This window comes from Orcinus orca, chromosome 3, assembly GCF_937001465.1.
Source record: "Orcinus orca chromosome 3, mOrcOrc1.1, whole genome shotgun sequence".
NCBI classification, from domain to species: Eukaryota; Metazoa; Chordata; class Mammalia; order Artiodactyla; family Delphinidae; genus Orcinus; species Orcinus orca.
This window is the reverse complement of record NC_064561.1, coordinates 144,114,504-144,137,602: the sequence shown is the minus strand read 5'-3', so window position 1 is coordinate 144,137,602 and position 23,099 is coordinate 144,114,504. Positions and strand designations below refer to the sequence as shown.

Sequence of the window (23,099 nt, the reverse complement as noted above, 5' to 3'; positions counted from 1 at the left end):
ATATATTATACATAAACCAGCCAGAAATCATTCATCTCCACATGAGCCTCTCAGGTGAGGATCGTCGTTTCACTTCTCTCTCCAGAAACAGCCTTCTTCACAGAAGAAGGCTGTTTCTGAAAAGAGCTCCCTCCCCCTCCCCCACCCCCCTGCCCTCGTCTCCCACCTGTGTCTTCCGTAAGCTTGTAAGCTTGTCCAGACGTGGAGGCATCATCAGGCCAGGTCTTCTAGTCATTCCACTGCTTGCAAAGCAATCATTTATACGCATTTGGTGTTTGGTCTGACATCTTTTTGATGCTGGAGCGCCAGCCTTTGTCTCAATGAATCACTTGTCAGCAAAGGTTGCAGCATTCTAGGCTGGATTTCACACCTTCTGGAAGGGTTGCCTGTGATGTAAGTGATCTTAGGCCTTTTTGAAACCACCACTTCCCCCACTTCCCTATATCCCATGAGGAAACAGGGGACTGAGGGAGACCTGGGAACCCGATGCTTATTCAAGTCTTATTTTCATTTGTCAATGTGTACCTTGTCCCTGTGCTTGGAGCCGGGCTTTCCTCTCCGGGGACAATATTGTCAACTCACCTCCACGGTTGGAATGTTGCTGCTAAAAAGAACCAGGACGAACGATCTCTATAGAATATTTTGAGAGCTTCAGAATAAGAGGGAGAGATTTTTGAGCAAAAAAAAGAAGAAAAAAAGAGGAATTCATCATTCTTTGGTAGTTTGCAGATCATTTTTTTTCCCCCAGAGGATCATTTTTTTAAAGTGCAGTTTGATGGCTGTGTCTAAGTCGGTCATAGTTGTGGAAATGTCTACTGGAGCAGTAGGGGGTCAGGAGTCAGACTGGGTTATAAACCAGGCTGATCCCAGCAAGGCATGAAATCGAGGAGTCCCCTTCCTTATTCTCCAGAATGGGCACCAGTGACCTCACAAAGTATATATGGTAAGTGAAGTTGCTCTAAACCACAAAGCCTGAACCATTTCCTTGTAAAAAGTGATTATTCAAATAGAATGTCCCATGGAAACTCCCTGCAATCTGAGGACTTGAACAGAGGATAAAAAAGTGGGGGGGGGGGGGAGCTAAGCCTAAGAACATCTTTGGTGGCCTTTCTAAACCAGGACCCAATGATCAGAGCCAGCCTCGTGGAGCAGAGATGGAATGCAAGATGGGAATGTAGAGAAAATCTGATAGAAGAATCATGCGCTTTTCCACTCTGTTTTGTTAGGAAAGAAGGATGTATGCTGGAGGGATTTTTCTTGGTGCCTTTTAAACTCTTTGCATTGGTTTTCACAGAAAGCCACTTTATGAAGAGGTCACACACGGATGAATCCCTATGATGGGAAGTCAGAAGTTCCAGCTCCGATGAAACAGTAGGTGGAAGGAAAGTTTTTCATTCAGAGAATATGGGAAAGGGGAGGGGAAACTGATATCCCATCTGAGGCTGCTGGGTCTTTACAGGGATCCTTTTCATGTTCCTGAATCAGTACAAGGGGGGTGGGGCAGGGTGCCAAAACGGGCTCATCAGTCACTCCGTGCATCTGAGCTGGAAAACATTTTAACCCTGAGATGCAAATCATTTAATCATGCTGACTCAGTGGTGACCAAAAGTTGTGAACCCTTGGGATCCAGGAATTCCCAACATGATGTGATAATGCATTTCACAGCATGAACTTCAGATCTCCAGGTCCCAGGCTAAGGGAAAGAGATGGCAGGGAATCTACATTCTCCTAAAGTTTTATCCTTCCTTCCAAATGCATTGAAAATGAGGGATCCCCAAGGGCAACTCCCACTTCCCACCCCCTCCACGTATCTTTTCCTTTCTGTTTGCACCATTAGGTCAAGAGGTTAATGAAAATGCACTCTAAAATTATAAAGACGATAAAGCCAGGCATGAATATTAGGTTTCCACTCGAGTCTGAATATTCCATCCGGACATTATTAAGAAAACCCCATTTGCTTCAAAATCTTACAGTTCTGTCCACATTTGCTTGGATAGGTCTGAGATGCTTAGGAATGTGATAACTGCTAATTGCCTACCTTGGAAACAAAACTAGGAATGCAGATTGCAAGCTTTCCGTGTAGTTAAATAATGTGTCGGGATAATGTTGCATTTGGACCAAACAAGAGCTGGGATTTGTATTTTTCATCCTTCTATTATGTATTTTTTCCCCTCCCCTTCTTTCTCTTCTTCGTCCATCTATCTTTTAATTTTTCTTTCTCTTTTATGGAATACTCTCATCCTTAAAGACGGACCTGTAAATATTGTACACAGCATTTCCTCCTGAGTCACTTAAAAACATTTACTTATTTCCTGAGGGCAACAATCCCCATTGAAGGACATAGTTCATTGCACCAAACAGCCACTCTTAGAAAGTTGCTTTTACAGCAGATATTATAAAATGATGCTTTGATTGAAGGATGACACTTGACATTAACATCTCGACTCTGCTTACCCATTCTGAAGGAATAGCTCCAGTGAAAGTAAATTGCTCCTGAAGACAAACCAACTGGAAAAGACACTTGCGCTTTTCTTCTTTTTTTTTTGTCTCTTAAGGTTTTCACAATGGCTTCAAAGGAAATGTGAATTAATCATTTGTTTTGACCCAAGAGCAGCAGAACTTATTTTGAAGACTTAAACAGGCAACACAAATGTAAACAGAAATCTGGGACTCCCAAATGCTAAAGCTGGAAGGAGTCAGTCTGAAAACATCAATTCTACTCAGCGTTTATTTTCATTTGAAGATAGTGGAAATCATATATAAATCACGGACAATACGAGTTCTTCTTGCCTGGCCATTGTCCACATGAATCTGTTAACCTCTAAGTACAGATACAGAATTTTTTAATAGAAAGACAGGGCAATATGGCAGTTAATTAGCAACTGATACTGTAAACTACAGGAGATACAAAGTTCTGTCATATAAATTAATTGCCATTACAAAAAGGCAACTGCTTGAGCTAAGAAGGTACAAAAACTGATAACTTCCATAAATATAACGAGAAGCTAAGTGAAGAAATACATAACAGACTGTTTTTCCTATATAATATTTGAATATGCAAACTAAGACACCTGTGGCATTTTACAAGTAGGAATACGACAGACACGTTCACCCACCACCCACCCACCCATGTCCGTCCAAGCCCTCTCCCCTCCCCCTACGTGGATTTCCCAAACACGGTAAATTCTAGGGTTACAAGGACAGGATGCCGCACGGAAGCAGCAAGACTGCGAGCTCTGAACTGCTAGACAAAGAAGGAGCCTTATTGACAGTTGTAAAGCATTAGGCGTCAGACAGAAACTTGTCAAAAACAGCTGTTGTTGGGTACTGATTGATAATGTTTTCATTCTGACGGCTGAGACACTGCAGACAGTCGTGGGTCTGAGAAGAAGCCCATCCCTGGAGCACACATGAACACACACGCAGACAACGGGAAGTCATTTAACAGATGTCTTACGAGCACTCAGCCACGGTATCTTAAAAAGATAACATTCTCCATTTAATGAACTTGCAGAGAAAGCAATGCCTAATAATCATTTATGTTTCATAGAAGATGAGCACAACAGGATGAAATAAAAGCAGGACTTTTGTAAGTGGTCATCGGAATAAAAGTTTTGTGCTGCTCACGGATTATATAAGGTTGATAATATTCAGGGATGCCGTAGATAAAATTTGAACGTGAATCTTTTTTGATCCACTCCATTAAAAAAAAAAGCTTAAAAGAAGTGTTCGATGTTTCAAAGGTAATGATTTCATTAAAATCCACCTACAAGATCAAACCACAAAAGCAAAATTTGAATGACATATACCTTCTGGAGAATTACAAGGTATTACATCACCCTGTAATACAGTGTGAGTGTGGTATTTGGGAATCAGTCGATGCTACCTAAAAATTGCAAACATGTTTTATTGCTCAGGTGAAGGGAGCAGTCTTCTATCATTTGGTCACTTGGTATTTTAAGTGGCCCCAAATCTGCAAAATGTGCCAAAGAGTATTTCATCCATTAACCTCAATATCCATAGATTATTCCTGATTTAGAAAAGGTCCAAGGTGCCAAAACTTAGTAAACCTGTACATTTATCTGTATAATTTTATCATTTAAACTAAATGAAAAAAAATTAGTTCCAAAGACTGAATCTAGGCCTTAAAATTATTTATTTGCTGCAGCCCCAGCACATTTTTAAGGGCATACTGAAACCCCTGAAAATAGAGGTTTATAAGAGAAATACTGATAGACCTTAAATTACTGGATGGGACATTAACAGACTCCATTAAACTACATTAGCACTTACTGAATGAATACACAGATGATTCTGCCTTTATTATCTTTGTCAAATCCACGCCAGCTTAAGCCCTAGCCAGTATAAACTATACTTCATTTGGCTGTTTAAAAAATTTTTTATCTCTTATTTTAAAAATTATTTTCTCTATTTCAATCAGACGTAAGATTTTTAGAAAAAGATTTTTAGAAACATGTTACACTGCAGCTCGACTTTACATTGGGTAATTTTTCCATTAAAAAAATATTTGAGGACTTGATGGAATAGTAATGAGTGATGCATGCATTGTGCCTAAATCTCCTCTAACTCTTCTTGAAAACAGAAACAATGTCTTTGCTCTTAAAAGAGGGGATTGAGGGAGATTTCAGATGTAATTAAAAAAAAAAAAAAAGAGTAGGCAACTTGTCTAAGTTCTTCCAAGTCAATTTTACTATGGCAGGATACTCGTTTCTGGTAAGGTGATTAATTGAAGTTTTTGGTGCTCATTTTTCTCCCATACGCTGTAAGGCCAGTATACAGAAAACTTAAAAATAAGATAAAATAAAACCCCCAAGAGATCTTGAAAATGATACCCATATTATGGGGGAGCCCTAGTCACACAGTACTCCACCCCAAACCCAGGGTAAATGAGCCGAGGTTCTCGGTCTCCCTGAGTCTTCCATAAGGGATTTGATTTCTGGGAGCCACGAATTCCATCCATTTTAGCACACACTAGAGAAGAGACGCTTAGAACAACAGAAGGAAGAGACATGCGGTGAAGATAATTAGTGGTAAACAGAGAATAAATTCTCTCTCAGTAGTGTATACTTGACGGTAATGCCGACGATAGTTCACCTGATTTACAGAATATTCACTTTAATAGAGAGATGAGAGTCTGAGATAACTGGAAGAAAACAGATACTGAAGCCATTAAAGTCTTGATACCAAAATAAAATTAAACGGAGAAACTAACATGATAGGTTCAAGGCCTTGTGGGAACCCATTTTCTTCACCAAATTTCACATTCTTACAGCTTCATGGTCCTTTTCTTCTAACAAATTTATCAGCTGAGAGAAGCTGTCTTTCAGTGCGTCCATGTCATCCAGCGAGCAGGGCTGCAGAATCCAGCGTTTTCCACGTGCAAGTGGTTCAAGTTCAAAATATTTTTTGACCTTAATTGGGGAGGGGGGAGAGAAATATGTTATTAATCATCTCGGAATCTTTCTCATACCGAAATTTTGTGAGTAATGAAGTAGGGGGATTTTAAGAAGTTATAGGAACCATGATGGCCGGGACTTGCTAGAATCCCATCCACAGCTGTGGTTATAATGTGGGTTATATGTTGTGACCCAGGAGTGTTTTTTTTAGGGGTGAATGACCCCCTTGCAAGCTACCATTCCATCCATTCACTTAACGGCATGGGAGGTCTGACGAAGTCTAAGAAAGAATTATATGTACTATGGCACAGAGCAAAAATACACTGCAGACACCAAAAAGTTGCAATTCAATCAAAATAACTCTAGCAGAGTAGTTTTCACTACATTACCTTGTTAACTTATTAAATTGGTGACGGCCGATAATATGTACACTACTGATTACACAAGACAATTATTTTGACCATCAAATACACACACAACAACAACAAAAATAATTTAAATAATCCTTTCTCTCATTTAAATACATGTCTCTGGCATGTATTTCTGAGACCTGGGAAGGTGGTTTTCTAAGAAAGAGGATCGAAACCGAGTGTATGTATCTGCATATATAAACTTATATAAATACACGTACATACATAGTCTCCTAGCTTTTTTTTTTTCTCCCAGTCCTGAATTTTCAGGGAGGGGAAAATCAAGACCTTATAACTGGTATGTAAGGTGGAGCAGTTGCTATCTGAAAAATCTGTTTCATTAATAACAGGTCCCAAGTCACCCTCACTGTGTACGAGGCTAGGATACTGACTAATAACATCCAGGATTACCAACTCCTGACTGTGAATAAATATCAAATTATTATGGCTTTCAGAAGTATTGATTTTCTCTCAAAGGGTATGATAAAGTACAAAGTTCACGAAGTTACAAACACACACACACACACACATACACACACACAAACACACACTACATCACACAAGAAAAGGACATTGTATTTATAGCCCAGCAGGGTTTACATAACATCAAATACAGTGAGTGGCAACATCAGAAGAGGCATTGTTCAAAGACATTCTTGGTCAATGAACTGTGTTAAATCTCATGTGCCATGGAGAATCCCCAGGCCTTACCTTAGTCAATACCTGACCCAGAAAAAAAAGGTGTCCCAATCTGATGCCACTTCCAAATGTGGTTTCATTTTGCTTTTCTCATCACAAGCACCAGACTACTGTTAACAGCAGAGACACACCATTCAAAGTGGTATTAATATGTGTGTACATTTTTTATGTGAGTAAGAAGATATAAATAACACTAAGTTTTTATGGTAATTTAGGAACCACAAATATGCTAACATTTTACAGTTCAAGTGTGTCCCAGAAGTACTCCTAAAGATGTCTGCAAATTCATAATAAATACCACTCCTGAAAAACAAAAGAAGCCCTTGAGAATGGAAGGACTCTCATTAATTCTGATTCTGAAGAGTAATGGAAAGCTCACCTACAGACCAGAAAATGGGTCCACAATTTCAAGACAATTTTTGGCCAAGGTATTTTACAAATCATGTTGTTAAGAGGATTCCCTCTTACGGAAAATGTAGACTCCATTCTCTTAGTTTCTTTTCTTCAGGGCTCTGAAAATGACTTATTTCAAAAAGAATATGAGATTAGGAACCAAGACGGTGGAGTAGAAGGACGTGCTCTCACTCTCTCTTGTGAGAACAGCAGAATCACAACTAGCTACTGGACAATCATTGACAGGAAGACACTGGAACTCACCAAAAAAGACACCCCACATCCAAAGACAAAGGAGAAGCCACAATGAGATGGTAGGAGGGGCGCAATCACAGTAAAGTCAAATCCCATAACTGCTGGGTGGGTGACTCGCAGACCGGAGAACACTTAGACCTCAGAAGTCCACCCACTGGAGTGAAGGTTCTGAGCCGCACGTCAGGTCCCCAACCTGGGGGTCCGGAAACAGGAGGAGGAATTCCTAGAGAATCAGACTTTGAAGGCTAGCGGGATTTGATTGCAGGACTTTGATACGACTGAGGGAAACAGAGACTCCACTCTTGGAGGGCACACACAAAATAGTATGTGCATCGGGACACAGGGGAAGGAGCAGTGACACCAGGGGAGACTGAACCAGACCTACCTGCTAGTGTTGGAGGGTCTCCTGCAGAGGTGGGCAGTGGCTGTGGCTCACCATGGGGACAAGGACACTGGGAGCAGAAGTTCTTGGAAGTACTCCTTGGCGTGAGCCCTCCCAGAGTCCGCCATAAGCCCCACCAAAGAGCCCAGGTAGGCTCCAGTGTTGGGTTGCCTCAGGCCAAACAACCAACAGGGAGGGAACGCAGACAAGCCCATCAGCAGTCAAGCGGATTAAAGTTTTACTGAGCTCCGCCCACCAGAGTAACAGTCAGCTCTACCCACCACCACTCCCTCCCATCAGGAAACTTGCACAAGCCTCTTAGATAGCCTCATCCAACAGAGGGCACACAGCAGAAGCAAGAAGAACTACAACCCTGCAGGCTGTGGAACAAAAACCACATTCACAGAAAGATAGACAAGATGAAAAGGCAGAGGGCTATGGACCAGATGAAGGAACAAGATAAAACCCCAGAAAAACAACTAAATGAACTGGAGATAGGCAACCTTCCAGAAAAAGAATTCAGAATAATGATAGTGAAGATGATCCAGGACCTCAGAAAAAGAATGGAGGCAAAGATCGAGAAAATGCAAGAAATGTTTAACAAAGACCTAGAAGAATTAAAGAACAAACAAACAGAGATGAACAATGCAATAACTGAAATGAAAACTAAACTAGAAGGAATCAATAGCAGAATAACTGAGGCAGAAGAACGGATAAGTGACCTGGAAGACGGAATGGTGGAATTCACTGCTGCGGAACAGAATAAAGAAAAAAGAATGAAAAGAAATGAAGACAGCCTAAGAGACCTCTGGGACAACATTAAATGCAACAACATTCTCATTACAGGGGTCCCAGAAGGAGAAAAGAGAGAGAAAGGACACAAGAAAATATTTGAGGAGATTATAGTTGAAAACTTCCCTAACATGGGAAAGGAAATAGCCACCCAAGTCCAGGGAGCGCAGAGGGTCCCATACAGGATAAACCCTAAGAGAAACATGCTGAGACAAATAGTAGTCAAACTTGCAAAAATTAAAAACAAAGAAATTATTGAAAGCAGCAAGGGAAAAATGACAAATAACATACAAGGGAACTCCCATAAGGTTAAAAGCTGATTTCTCAGCAGAAACTTTACAAGCCAGAAGGGAGTGGCATGATATACTTAAAGTGATGAAAGGGAAGAACCTACAAAAAAGATTACACTATCCAGCAAGGATCTCATTCAGATTTGATGGAGAAATCAAAAGCTTTACAGACAAGCAAAAGTGAAGAGAATTCAGCACCACCAAACCAGGTCTACAACAAATGCTAAAGGAACTTCTCTAAGTGGGAAACACAAGAGAAGAAAAGGACCTACAAAAACAAACCCAAAACAATTAAGAAAATGGTCATAGGAACATACATATCGATAATCACCTTAAATGTGAATGGATTAAATGCTCCAACCAAAAGACACAGGCTTGCTGAATGGATACAAAAACAAGACCCAGATATATGCTGTCTACAAGAGACCCACTTCAGACCTAGGGACACATACACACTGAAAGTGAGGGGATGGAAAAAGATATTCTATGCAAATGGAAATCAAAAGAAAGCTGGAGTAGCAATACTCATATCAGATAAAATAGACTTTAAAATAAAGAATGTTACAAGAGACAAGGAAGGACACTATATAATGATCAAGGGATCAATCCAAGAAGAAGATATAACAATTGTAAATATATATGCACCCAACATAGGAGCACCTCAATACATAAGGCAACTGCTAACAGCTATAAAAGGGGAAATTGACGCTAACACAATAATAGTGGGGGACTTTAACACCTCACTTACACCAATGGACAGATCATCCAAAATGAAAATAAATAAGGAAAGAAGCTTTAAATGACACAATAGACCAGATAGATTTAATTGATATTTATAGGACATTCCATCCAAAAACAGCAGACTACACTTTCTTCTCAAGTGCACACAGAACATTCTCCAGGATAGATCACATCTTGGGTCACAAATCAAGCCTCAGTAAATTTAAGAAAACTGAAATCATATCAAGCATCTTTTCTGACCACAACGCTATGAGATTTGAAATGAATTATAGGGAAAAAAATGTAAAAAACACAAACACATGGAGGGTAAACAATACGTTACTAAATAACCGAGAGATCACTGAAGAAATCAAAGAGGAAATCAAAAAATACCTAGAGACAAATGACAATGAAAACATGATGATCCAAAACCTATGACATACAGCAAAAACAGTTCTAAGAGGGCAGTTTATAGCTATACAAGCCTACCTCAAGAAACAAGAAAAATCTCAAATAAACAATCTAATCTTACACTTAAAGGAACTACAGAAAGAACAACAAACAGAACCCAAAGTTGGTAGAAGGAAAGAAATCATAAAGATCAGAGCAGAAATAAATGAAATAGAAACAAAGAAAACAATAGCAAAGATCAATAAAACTAAAAGCTGGTTCTTTGAGAAGATAAACAAAATTGAGAAACCATTAGCCAGACTCAGCAAGATAAAAGGGAGAGGACTGAAATCAATCAAATTAGAAATGAAAAAGGAGAAGTTACAACTGACACTGCAGAAATACAAAGCATCCTAAGAGACTACTACAAGCAACTCTATGCCAATAAAATGGACAACGTGGAAGAAATGGACAAATTCTTAGAGAGGTATAACCTTTCAAGACTGAACCAGGAAGAAATAGAAAATATGAACAGACCAATAACAAGTAATGAATTTGAAACTGTGATTAAAAATCTTCCAACAAACAAAAGTCCAGGCCCAGATGGCTAGACACGTGAATTCTACCAAACATTTAGAGAAGAGCTAACACCCACCCTTCTCAAACTTCCAAAAAATTGCAGAGGAAGGAACACGCCCAAACTCACTCTATGAGGCCAACATCACCCTGATATCAAAACTAGACACAGATACTACAAAAAGAAAATTACAGACCAAAATCACTGATGAATATAGATGCAAAAATCCTGAACAAAATACTAGCAAACAGAATCCAACAGCACATTAAAAGGATCATCCACCATGATCAAGTGGGATTTATCCCAGGGATGCAAGGATTCTTCAATATACGTAAATCAATCAATGTGATAAACCATATTAACAAACTGAAGAATAATAATCATATGATCATCTCAATAGATGCAGAAAAAGTTTTTGACAAAATTCAACACCCGTTTATGATAAAAACTCTCCAGAAAATGGGCACAGAGGGGACCTACCTCAACATAATAAAGGCCATATACGACAAACCCACAGCAAACACCATTCTCAATGGTGAAAAACTGAAAGCATTTCCTCTAAGATCAGGAACAAGACAAGGATGTCCACTCTCACCACTATTATTCAACATAGTTTTGCAAGTCCTAGCCATGGCAATCAGAGAAGAAAAAGAAATAAAAGGAATACAAATTGGAAAAGAAGAAGTAAAACTGTCACTGTTTGCAGATGACATGATACTATACATAGAGAATTCTAAAGATGCCACCAGAAAACTACTAGAGCTAATCAATGAATTTGGTAATGTTGCAGGATACAAAATTAATGCACAGAAATCTCTTGCATTCCTATACACTAACAATGAAAAATCTGAAAGAGAGATTAAGGAAACACTCCCATTTACCACTCCAACAAAAAGAATAAAATACCTAGGAATAAACCTACCTGGGGAGACAAAAGACCTGTATGTAGAAAACTATAAGACACTGATGAAAGAAATTAAAGATGATACCAACAGATGGAGAGATATACCATGTTCTTGGATTGGAAGAATCAATATTGTGAAAATGACTATAATACCCAAAGTAATCTACAACTTCAGTGTAATCCCTATCAAGTTACCAATGGCATGTTTTATGGAACTAGAACAAAAAATTTTAAAATTTGTATGGAGACACAAAAGACCCTGAATAGCCAAAGCAGTCTTGAGGGAAAGATAGGGAGCTGGAGGAATCAGACTCCCTAACTTCAGATTATACGACAAAGCTACAGTAATCAAGACAATATGGTACAGGCACAAAAACAGAAACACAGATCAATGGAACAAGATAGAAAGCCCAGAGATAAACCCACGCATGTATGGTCAACTAATTTATGACAAAGGAGGAAAAGATATACAAAGGAGAAAAGACAGTCTCTTCAATATGTGGTGCTGGGCAAATTGTACAGCTACATGTAAAAGAATGAAATTAGAACACTCCCTAACACCATACACAAAAATAAACTCATAATGGATTATACCTAAATGTAAGACCGGACACTATAAAACTCTTAGAGGAAAACACAGGAGGAACACTCTTTGACATAAATCACAGCAAGATCTTTTTTGATGCACCTCCTAGAGTAATGGAAATAAAAACAAAAATAAACAAGTGGGACCTAGTGAATCTTCAAAGCTTTTGTACAGCAAAGGAAACCATAAACAAGACAAAAAGACAACCCTCGGAATGGGAGAAAATATTTGCAAACGAATCAACGGACAAAGGATTAATCTCCAAAATATATAAACAGCTCATGCAGCTCAATATTAAAAAAACAAACAACGCAGTCCAAAAATGGGTAGAAGACCTACGTAGACATTTCTCCAAAGAAGACATACCAATGGCGAAGAAGCACATGAAAAGCTGCTCAACATCACTAATTATTAGAGAAATGCAAATCAAAACTACAATGAGGTAACACCTGACACCAGTTAGAATAGGCATCATCAGAAAATCTACAAACAATAAATGCTGGAGAGGGTGTGGAGAAAAGGGAACCCTCTTGCATTGTTGATGGGAATGTAAATTGATACAGCCACTATGGAGAACAGTATGGAGGTTCCTTAGAAAACTAAAAATGGAATTTCCATATGATCCAGCAACCCCACTACTGGGCATATACCCAGAGAAAACCACAATTCAAAAAGACACATGCACCCTAATGTTCACTGCAGCACTATTTACAATAGCCAGGTCATGGAAGCAACCTAAATGCCCATCAACAGACAAATGGATAAAGAAGATGTGTTACATATATACAATGGAATATTACTCAGCTATAAAAAGGAACAAAACTGGGTCATTTGTAGAGACGTGGCTGGATCTAGAGACTGTCATACAGAGTGAAGTAAGTCAGAAAGCGAAAAACAAATGTCGTATATTAACGCATACATGTGGAACCTAGAAAAATGGTACAGATGAACCTGTTTGCAGGGCAGAAATTGAGACACAGATGTAGAGAACAAATGTATGGACACCAAGTGGGGAAAGCCGCGGGGGGGGAGGGGGTGGTGGTGTGATGAATTGTGCGATTGGGTTTGACATGTATACACTGATGTGTATAAAATTGATAACTAATAAGGACCTGCTGTATAAAAAATAAAATAAAATAAAATTAAAAAATTAAAAAAAAATTTAATGAAGAATTGATGAGTCAAAAAAAAAAAAAAAATATGAAATTGCTTGTGCAACGACCAGCACCAAGGACCAACCTTGCCACGCCAAGAGAGGGGCTGCCAGTCAGTGGACCGAGGGAGCTGTGGGCCAGCAGGGGGAGAGAAGAGCTGGTAGGAGCAACAGGTGGGGATCATGTTTAAATCTACAGCTAGAAGGAGGAGGTGGCTGCTCTAAAGAGTTTAAAATCCGAGATGCTAGTCTCCTTGATTCTGCCACAAAGACAGGTTTCAGATCACGCCACTAAGTGCAAAATTGGGGAAGCCTGTGCTTACCAAACAGTCTGGTATTTGATCAATGAGGCCTCCCATCAAGAGTGGACAGCATGTCACATGCAAATCTGGTCCACGAAGGAATTTGTACCCTTGTCACATTTTATAACCTCGAATTTAAAAGGACAGCATTTTAAGTATTGCTAATACCTGGGAAGAGGACTAGTGGCAAGAAATCCAATACTATTAAAATAAAGACTAACACAGTAAGTGCATATTACTAAGACTACTTCCTCCGAATGGTTTACTTAAAAATTCACAAAATTCATACTAGTAGCAAATTGACAGCTAATTTAAAAACGTTAGATGTAAATAATCACAAAATATCATAACTTGTGATATTTTGCAATATGGATTAGTCACAAAAGCACAGTAAGGATTTTAGCCACTCATCAGGTTGGTTACTAGGCAACTGAAAATATAGTCTATGACGTAGGCACACTTGGAAGATAATAAAGATGTCCAAAGGTAGTTATGTTTCAGAAGTTGTTCCTGATGAATATTAAACATGAGAAGGAAATGGAAGCTTCAATTACAGGGTGGTCACCAGATGAAGGAGCCTATTGGTGTTAAGCTGGCAAATACGGCTGGGTAACCTGAGATTTTCACATCTGTAACCTAAGTGGGTACCTAATTCTGCCATATTCACCCTACTGGTATCCAAATGATTCCCCACCACTCTACCTTTATAATATCATTTTAAAAACAAGTTTGGCATTCCAGTGATACTCAAGTACAGTAAGTGACTATGTTTGCCGCAAGAACATAGATTTTCATTACCCAGAGTTTTATGTTTCTGAAGCCAAAGAGTACAATACAAGAGAGGAGAAGATGAAGACTTAATGTTCTGCCTTGAACTTTTTTCTTGAGGATAACATTTTTTATTTTGTTTTCTTATATTAACCTGAAGTTCACATTTTACCGCCTCCCCTCAATTACTACAATAAAAATGACCCACTGTCACACTTGACTTGTCCATGATTGCTTTCTCTGTCTTTCTGTATGCCAGTGTATAACTTTAAAGAAAGATGTTTAAGTTTGACTAACATAAATCATATGCTTACATGTGCTTACATAATAACCTTATTATTTCTAAGGTTTAAAAAAACTGCCTATGATGCAAGGATCTATTTTTTATGATCGACATAATTTTTTAAAGGTTATTTCCTTATCAAGATAAACATTTTAAAAATGATTCAAGAGAAATGAACCCAACTCTTTTGACTGCTTTATCAGCTACTTAAATGTCATGGCTAACTGGAAACTGCTGGAATTAGGAGCTGGTGGTTGTTTCACATTGGCCTCTGGTGGTGGCACTTGGGGGAATGACCTCAGAATACAGCTGCCTGGCAACGTGTGGTCATCGAGCTATTTTCGGGATGGCCACAGAGAGTGGGCATTTGTTAGTGGCCATGGATCCGCCCTAGAAATAGGAAAACAAAGCCACTATAAGTTGCCAACCTATTTTAGCTATGTCATCAGAGCCCTTTCTTCACTCACAAAACTTCTGGGTGATTTGAATTACTGCATTGTTATCCACACATTGCATTTACTGTAAAGTCCTAATATAACAGAGACAAATCGGCACCACCTCATTGCTGATAATGTTTGTAGCAGCTGTTGAACCTGTGAGACATTACATAGCATAGGAGACCCACTCATTGGGTAGGAGATGTCCCTTATGTTTCCTTGAGTAGAGAAGTAACAAAACAATTCTTTCCTACTTACAGGACCCCTAATGGGGTTGTAATGATACTCACTGTTTTTCCTATCTTGCCCTTACTTAACATTCAAAAATTTTATTTTTAATTCCTGCAAACCTGTTGTGACTACATTTCTAGAAGTCACGTAAATAGTTTCTGAACTGAAATGATAGGTCTTTCCTTTTTAAAAACCTGCAAATCTTATTTTATTTATGATGATAAGCTGCTTGTTTTTTTCTGTTTTTGTGATTAAACCATGTAAGTAGTGTGTGGCCAGAGTTGGCCTCGTTTTCCTTTAAACACTTTTGGGGAGGCGGGTGATAGAATGCTCCACAAGGGGTTACTTAGTGTTTTCATGTTACATAGAGTTGCTTTGTAAGCTCAGATATTTATAAACAGTGCTTTGACCCACATGAATGTGTGGCAAGACATTAAAAAGGGGGTTTGTGACAATTTTTTAGGATGCACGGGACTGTGCTGTGTACCCTAGAACATGTCACCTCTAGTTCTAATGAATGCAATGTCATTAGCACCAACCGGTCACTGCTATAACTAAAAGCACCCTCTCCCCTCACACGTCCAGAATACCACCTGTCCAGATCCTGTCCCTGTGGATGCAGGTATCTCTTGAGCCTGTCTGGGGCTATTAGCTTATTTTTGCATACATTCACCACTAGAGATAGAAGCTGGATATTTTCTCTCCTCCCCCATCTTCCCCAGATCCCCATCTACACACAACACGTATATTCCCTCTGCAAAAAACTAGCCGATTATAACGGACCTCTCTTAAGCTTGCGGGTGGCTGTGGTGGAGTGAGGATTAGTATAAGCAGTTTTGGAAATCTGCATCCTGAAAGCTGGCTTCCTACAGCTTCATTCATTCAACCACTACCCCTTGAATGAGCCTCGTGAACATGCTCTAATGAGCTACCTGTGCCAGCGCTCCCCTTGCCAGTGCATGGGGTTCCACTGATTTGAGAGAATACTGTAAAACCAAAACAGAACAGAAACAACAGCCGGATGAGGGGACGTTCCTCATCATTTGTGTTTTTTTTTTTCTGCAGTACGCAGACCTCTCACTGTTGTGGCCTCTCCCGTTGTGGAGCACAGGCTCCGGACGCGCTGGCTCAGTGGCCATGGCTCACGGGCCCAGCCGCTCCGTGGCATGTGGGATCTTCCCGGACCGGGGCACGAACCCGTGTCCCCTGCATCGGCAGATGGACTCTCAACCACTGCGCCACGAGGGAAGCCCATCATTTGTGTTTTAAGATTACAAGTCCCCACCCTGCTCCTGGTTTTTTAGTGGCTGTGAAAGACTGTTCAGTACTGTACAGTTTACAAAAGGCTTTTTCACTCACTTAGAGCACTCTGACTATACTTCAACTGAAAGTAGGAAAAGCAATTGATTCACATGAAGAGGGATATTATTATTTAGAATAATTCTGAAATCATGTAAGTCAATTTGAATAAGAAGTATCTTGGTAGAAGATTGTTTAGAAAAAAAAACTTCAGGAATAAAGGCACCTTCTTTCTTCATCTTTTGAGAAGGAATCAGGACTCACAGAGTCTAGGTTGACAACTTTGGCTCCTTCCAATTGACAGTGACAGGTCAACAGATAAGACAGACGGCAGAGACTACAGGGTGAGGATCGTCAACAAAATTCTGAAAGCCAGGAAAAATTGCAGTTGTGGATTTGATGGGTAGAAGGGAAAGCTGGAGGATGATGCAAGAGAACACGACTCGGTTAACTATCTTGAACCCAGTGGATTCACTATGGTTTCCTTGTCATAGCAATGTGTCCATTGCATGGTTTGTACTCTTTAAAGAACTGTATGAATAATGTTCTTTGGGGACAGGTTCATATTGGTTCTTAACTCTTTGATAAAAGTATGGTCGGGGTGGGGAGGGATAAATTAAAAGTTTGGGATTAATAGATACATACTATTATGAAGAAAATAGATAGACAATAAGGACCTACTGTATAGCACAGAGAACTATATTTGATATCTTGTAATAACCTATAATGGAAAATAATTTGAAAAAGAATATATAGATATAACTGAATCACTTTGCTGTACACCTGAAACTAACACAACATTGTAAATCAACTGTAGTTCAATTAAAAAAAAAAAAAAAAAGTACCGTCTGGATGATAAATTTACCCCAGGGCTCCAATTAAGAGGATGTTACCTGAGTCTGAATGGACTGTGCAATTTTTTTTTTTTTTTGCGGTACGCGGGCCTCTCACTGCTGTGGCCGCTCCCGTTGCGGAGCACAGGCTCCGGACGCGCAGGCTCAGCGGCCATGGCTCACGGACCCAGCCGCTCCGCGGCATGTGGGATCTTCCCGGACCGGGTCACGAACCCGCGGCCCCTGCATCGGCAGGCGGACTCTCAACCACTGCGCCACCAGGGAAGCCCGGACTGTGCAATTCTGCACGATACTGTCTATGACTGTAGCCGTCCTTGCTCAGTTACACCCTAGCTCCTTACTGTAGTCACTACAGCAGATGCACCTATTTTATTTATATGTCACGCTGTGGGAAAACCTTTGTATTGAAATACTGACTGTGTGCCTTCTCTTTCCAATTCCAGACACAAGCATGTCAAATCATACAGGTCGTGCAATTGGCCATGGTTTGGAGTATTTACACCGTGGAAATAGGCAAGAGCAACAAACCAGGACTTTTTCTTTCTAGAGAATTGGCTGTTAAATGCTTACCAGCACATCACTGAGTATATGCATCTTGTATGGATGTTTGCAAAGGGACCCTCGAGCTTAGCTGTCTTCACTGCAGAAGCTCATGGAACAGGCTTCACTTGGTAACCCTCAACAAAGTCAGAGAGAACTTTGCCCATGCCACGGCTCCAGGACGGGGTCCGGAGATAAAGTGCTGGGCGCCATTAAGATTCTTCGGCAGCTTGTTCAAAGAAAGGTTAGTCTAGAGAGAGCTGCACCAGCTGTTCCCCTTTTCACTGTACTGCTTTCAGGATTTTGAAATCCTTAGAAAGGTACTAAATATGTCATTAAAGGCAGAAGTAAATAATACAAGTAAACCCAATTTGCCACAGTTACAAAGACATGACAACACAGAGTAGATATTACCTTTTCACTGAGTACTAATAGGGACCAGAAAATGGCAACTTGATGTTAACCCATACGTAGTATTACTTTGGGATGTGTATTTATAATGGACGCCTGCTTTCAATATAAAAGTAGTAATATAAAAGTGTAATATAAAAGTGTAGTTCTGATAAGACAGCTTGTTTCTTAAGTGGAGGGCAGCCTGTCTGACCTTGGAATAATTAAAAACCAGACAAATGATTGCAGGTTATGACCTGGGATTGAGCCTCACCCTTATTAGATGGCTTTTAGTGCGCAGAAATACCAGTTATTGTTACTTTGCAGTTTTAAAAGGGATATACAATTTATTAAATTTATAGTATCTGAAACCTAGTTTTTCCTCTAACTATTATATTCAACTTAAAGATCCTAATACTGTATTTATACATCTGTTAAGTTTTAACAAATACATTCAGGGGGCTGAATATTATTTAGGTCCATTTAAAAACTTAATTAAGTTAACCACTTTAAACATTTCAAAACTCCATTTATAAATTTAATATATTCAATTTTCTCAGACTGTCTTAAGAATCAAAACATCCTGAAGTAGTTAGGAATTATTTATTTTCTAGTAAGAATACTTAAAAATTTCTTCCATTAAATTTATATATTCAATGACTCTCAAGTTCTGAGATAGTCTAATACTATTTACAAGTTTGAGTAAACACTCATACCTCTCCACATAGGAGGCCAATTCTGATCGCTTACACATTTTAAATTAAATCGTGCCTGCTTTCTTTCACTCAGCATAATGTTTTCAAGGTTCACCATATGCAGCATGTACCAGTACTTCACTCCTTTTTATGGCTGAATAATGTTATATTCTATGGATAGGCTGTATTTTGTTTATTCCAGGTTCATCACTTGATGGACATTTGAGCTTCTTCTACTTTTTGGCAATTATGAATTCATTTATGTGAGCTATCACTTTCTCTTTAAAACAGACATTATCAATAGTTATTATATAAATGAATGGGTTAAGATATCCAGACTCATCGGGGATGAAGCACCCCCACAAGTCTAAGGTGAACTCCATTTTCACCCAGATTCACTAGGATCTTCTAGTTTTACTAAAATAACACAGATTTGGGATAATTATTCTCTAATTTTTTTCATATGTATGACTCCTCAGTTCCTTGAAGGCACAAACAATGAAAAAATTATTTTGTATTCTCTAATGTATCCAGTACAATGAAACTCTAATGAAAAGGGCAACACAATATGTAGTATATTTCATCCCATATTAAAATGTTAGCAAAGGAGAGAAACAGAATATTGGAGAGAAGTTACCACTCTTCACAATTAATTAGGCCAAGGTTTCATATAGGAGGTGGGATTTCATGAACAGTTTTGAAACTATAGGCCTAGCTGATTTAAACTCTATTATATACATATGCAAACAGGCAGCTGCAGCGAATTGTTTTATAAACAGAAAAGTAAACAGCCTATCATGGAAAACAGAACCACTCAAGAAATCTCAAGACCCATAGGACACTTACGTTTTGAGCTATTCCTTTAACCTGTGTTCAAATAAAGCAACTAATTCTTATCTCAGAGAATGGAAAGCATTGACACATGCAAAGAGAGAAGCACCAGTACCCTTGTCTTTGCATGCAGGTGCAGACATCGGCCTTTTCAATAACATCTATAACCTAGCCATTAATTACAGAGGCAGCCAGCTTCCAACAGGTCACCACTTTTTCTTTTTTCTCTTCTCTCCTCCCTTTATTCCATTCTTTCAAAACGACATTCATTTTGGATACCAAGCATTTTTAGGGTGTTATGCTTGATTCTGTATCTTCCATGTTTGGGATAATACTCAATTATGATTTATTTTTATTTCAAGAAGGCAAATATCAGAAGTAGGAAGAAATCTATCTATGAAAACTTTTCTCCTGGCAAGAGAATATGGTTGTTAAAAAAGTCCTACCTATATGTATGAGAGCTAGTCAAGTATGTACTAGACAGGAAGGAGAGTTAATGAGTGAAAGCCCCAAACACATCAGAGACAGCCAATTAGCTTGTCTGAAACACAGGCTTGTAAAGCTATCAGTAACTTATAAAATGGTCTGCTACACACGAGTAAAATGTTGTTTAAATGGCTTGCTTAACTAGATGCATTCACCATGAAATTGATTCTTTTAAGGTTATTTTTTAAACTTAATACTCATTAACTGTGCATATTGAAATGACTGAGTGGGTGGGAAGAGGGGTAGATATCTTGCTACTGTAAAGTGCATGTTGAAGATATGAATTCCATAGTTTATGAGGTTAAGAGGTATTGGAAAAAAACAACAACAACAAACAACTCATCCATTACCAACAATTGTGTCTGCCTCAGTAATTGAAATGGATCAACCCAATTAGATTATTCCTCTTCTGCTTTGCTAAACACTTAGACGGGGACTGGCAGATGTGCCCCGAGGACCTACCAATCTGAGAATTTATGCTTTTGTGTTACGGAAATGCACTGTTTTCCCCCAAAGCCTACGATTCTGCAAAATGGCATGAGAGAAAGAAGGCCCCAGGCCTGGTATATTTCAAATCCAACATGTGCCTCGGAGTGAACATCAAATTTCATCCCCCAAAGACTTAACTTTACTAAAACATTTGAGGTAACTCGATGTCAGCTGACACATGAATGACAATCACTATATTATTTCACACTTCGAATTTTCCTTCAAAAACTCTTGTATATTTTAAAATTGGTTTCTGGCCATGCCTTATACTCGGTTTTTCCTGTTATACAAGGCTGCATACCTTAAATACACCTCAGTCAATGATCAGACAACCGGGAGGACATGTTTCATTTTTGCAGGGTGTAACTCTTCCTCCTGCTTATTCAATATTGGTACCCTTAATGTGCTTCACCAAACCACTATCAGTTGGCCAACTCAAAGGATTCTCTGACTCAACAAAACATTAGGAAAAATATATTTATATTTACAATGGTTAAAGATACAAAAATCTTTCAAATATAGTTTATATATTCTAGTTTATTTGGCTTTTATAATGGACTATATGTCCCCTATCTCAATGTCACAGTTGTGAGGCATCAGAAAGCAACAGCAGTAGTAACAAATCAAAATCTTAATATATGGAACCCAAATAAACATGTTTAATATTGGCCCTGCGGTACTACGGCAGCGTGCTGTCCTAACAACGGCAACATTTAGATGTTGGAGCAGATTCAAATTCTTGGGCCTTAAGCAGGAGACACACAAATACAGCAAGCCACGCATTGCTCAGCCACCCATGCAGGGTGCCAATGGCCCTGTCCAGATGCAGAGATATTCAAGGGATGTTCCTGTCAGCAGTCTGTCCTCTGGCTCCAGCAAGGAGCCACCATGGGAACACTGGGAGGAAAAGGAAAAAGAGGAAGGCGTGGAGAGATGGGGGGAAAGGCAGAAAGAGCTGGCAGCTCCCTCCATCACATATCTGAGCAAGGGGAACAGGTAACAAATGGCCATGTTGTTAGTCACGGGGAGAAAATTTCTCTTCCTGCTGGCAGTATAGTCAGGAGCCTAATATCCTGGCAACTGAGAAGTATGAGCTTGGAAAGAGGCTTGCAGGCAGCCTGAGGAAAGGCAAGCTGAGTGGTAATCTGTCCTGAGGAATTTTAGCCAAAAAACCCCACACAGGACTAGTTGAACTCGGAATAAAGCCTGTGAAAGACAAGTCTGGAGAACATTACAATCAGACATAAAGAGAACACCAGAAATGAAGGTTCAAAAGCCATTGACTGGATTTACCACAGCATTGTTAGTGTGGACTTGGGTCCTAGTTGAGTTCTCCACAGGGTAGAAGAGGCAAGGTGACTATGCCCTGTGGCTCCCGCCCCCCAGGAGAAATTTGACAACATCTTGAGATATTTTTGGTTGTCACAACGGGGGGGTGGGTGGGGTGGGCAAAGGGGGTAGTTGCTATGGGCATCTAGTAGGTAACAGCCAGGGATGCTACCAACATCCTACAGTGCACAGGACAGCTTCCCCTTCCCCCCAACAAAGAGCTATCTATCCCCAAACGTCAATAATGCTGAGGTGGAAAAACACTACTCTGAACTGACATTTTTAAGGCAAAAATCAAAGAACAAAAGACCTGTTAATGATTCAATCAATGGTTTATCAGCATGAACCATCAGGCTCCCTCCCTGGAATCAGGAGATGTAGCAACTGGATTGGAAAGCTCCCCAGGGAGGAGCATCAAAGGTCCACGGTACGTACTCTCTGTCCTTCCTTCTTGTTCAAAGTAGAAATCACTAGATCTTGGGGACAAGTGAGAGCATCAGATTGGCCTAAAACAAGGGCTGAAAGGAAGCAGCCACATTTCTCTCATTCTACATATTCACTGTTTTGAGTTCTGGGGATAGAAAGGTGCACAGTACAAGTCCCAGACCTCATGGAGCTTACTCAGCAGTGGAAGGAACTGACAGATATCAAGTGAAAATGTAAGGAGCTAAGTCAAGTCAGGTAAAAATAAGGGCCATGACGAAAAAGAAGGCAGGACAGCAATAATAACATCTGCCACATAACTGATCCAAAAGAGGGACTGATGGTGTAATAGGAGTTAAAAATCAAGCAGTCACAGATGAAGACGAATATCTAGCTGGTTTCAAAACAAAATTTCATATAATTACAATTGAAAACTCTCTTGATTAACTTCCACTTAATTGTCTAGGATTAGCCGACTCTTCATCCCACCGATACAAGACAAAGATTAATGCTATCTACACAGTGAACGTCCACACCTGGCGGATATAGCACCAGCTACACCCTTGATGTTCTTGACCGGTAGACTGCTCTCTGGCCTGTCTTCTCATTTTTGCTCCTGAGCTGTCCATAATTCTCATCAAGGCAATCAGATTTGCTATTATCATTAAGTAATGTTATTAAATGTGATACCAATGAATGAAATATGAACTAGAAAAGAGAATTTTTATTTCTATGAAAAACTAAATGGGATCGGTTCAAAGAAATCTATAAAAA

At 39.5% G+C, this 23,099-nt stretch overlaps 1 protein-coding gene across 2 annotated transcripts in view; it reads right to left on the bottom strand.

Moving 5' to 3' along the window:
- Positions 1–2,714: 2,714 nt before the first annotated feature.
- ARL15 (ADP ribosylation factor like GTPase 15) overlaps positions 2,715–23,099 on the bottom strand; it is a 415,519-nt gene continuing 395,134 nt past the window's right edge. For both annotated transcript variants that reach the window (XM_033437851.2, XM_004275132.3), the window contains one exon: positions 2,715–5,432. In XM_033437851.2, the coding sequence (XP_033293742.1) occupies positions 5,280–5,432 (153 nt within the window). In that variant the 3' untranslated portion in view covers positions 2,715–5,279. The remainder of the gene's footprint in view (positions 5,433–23,099) is intronic.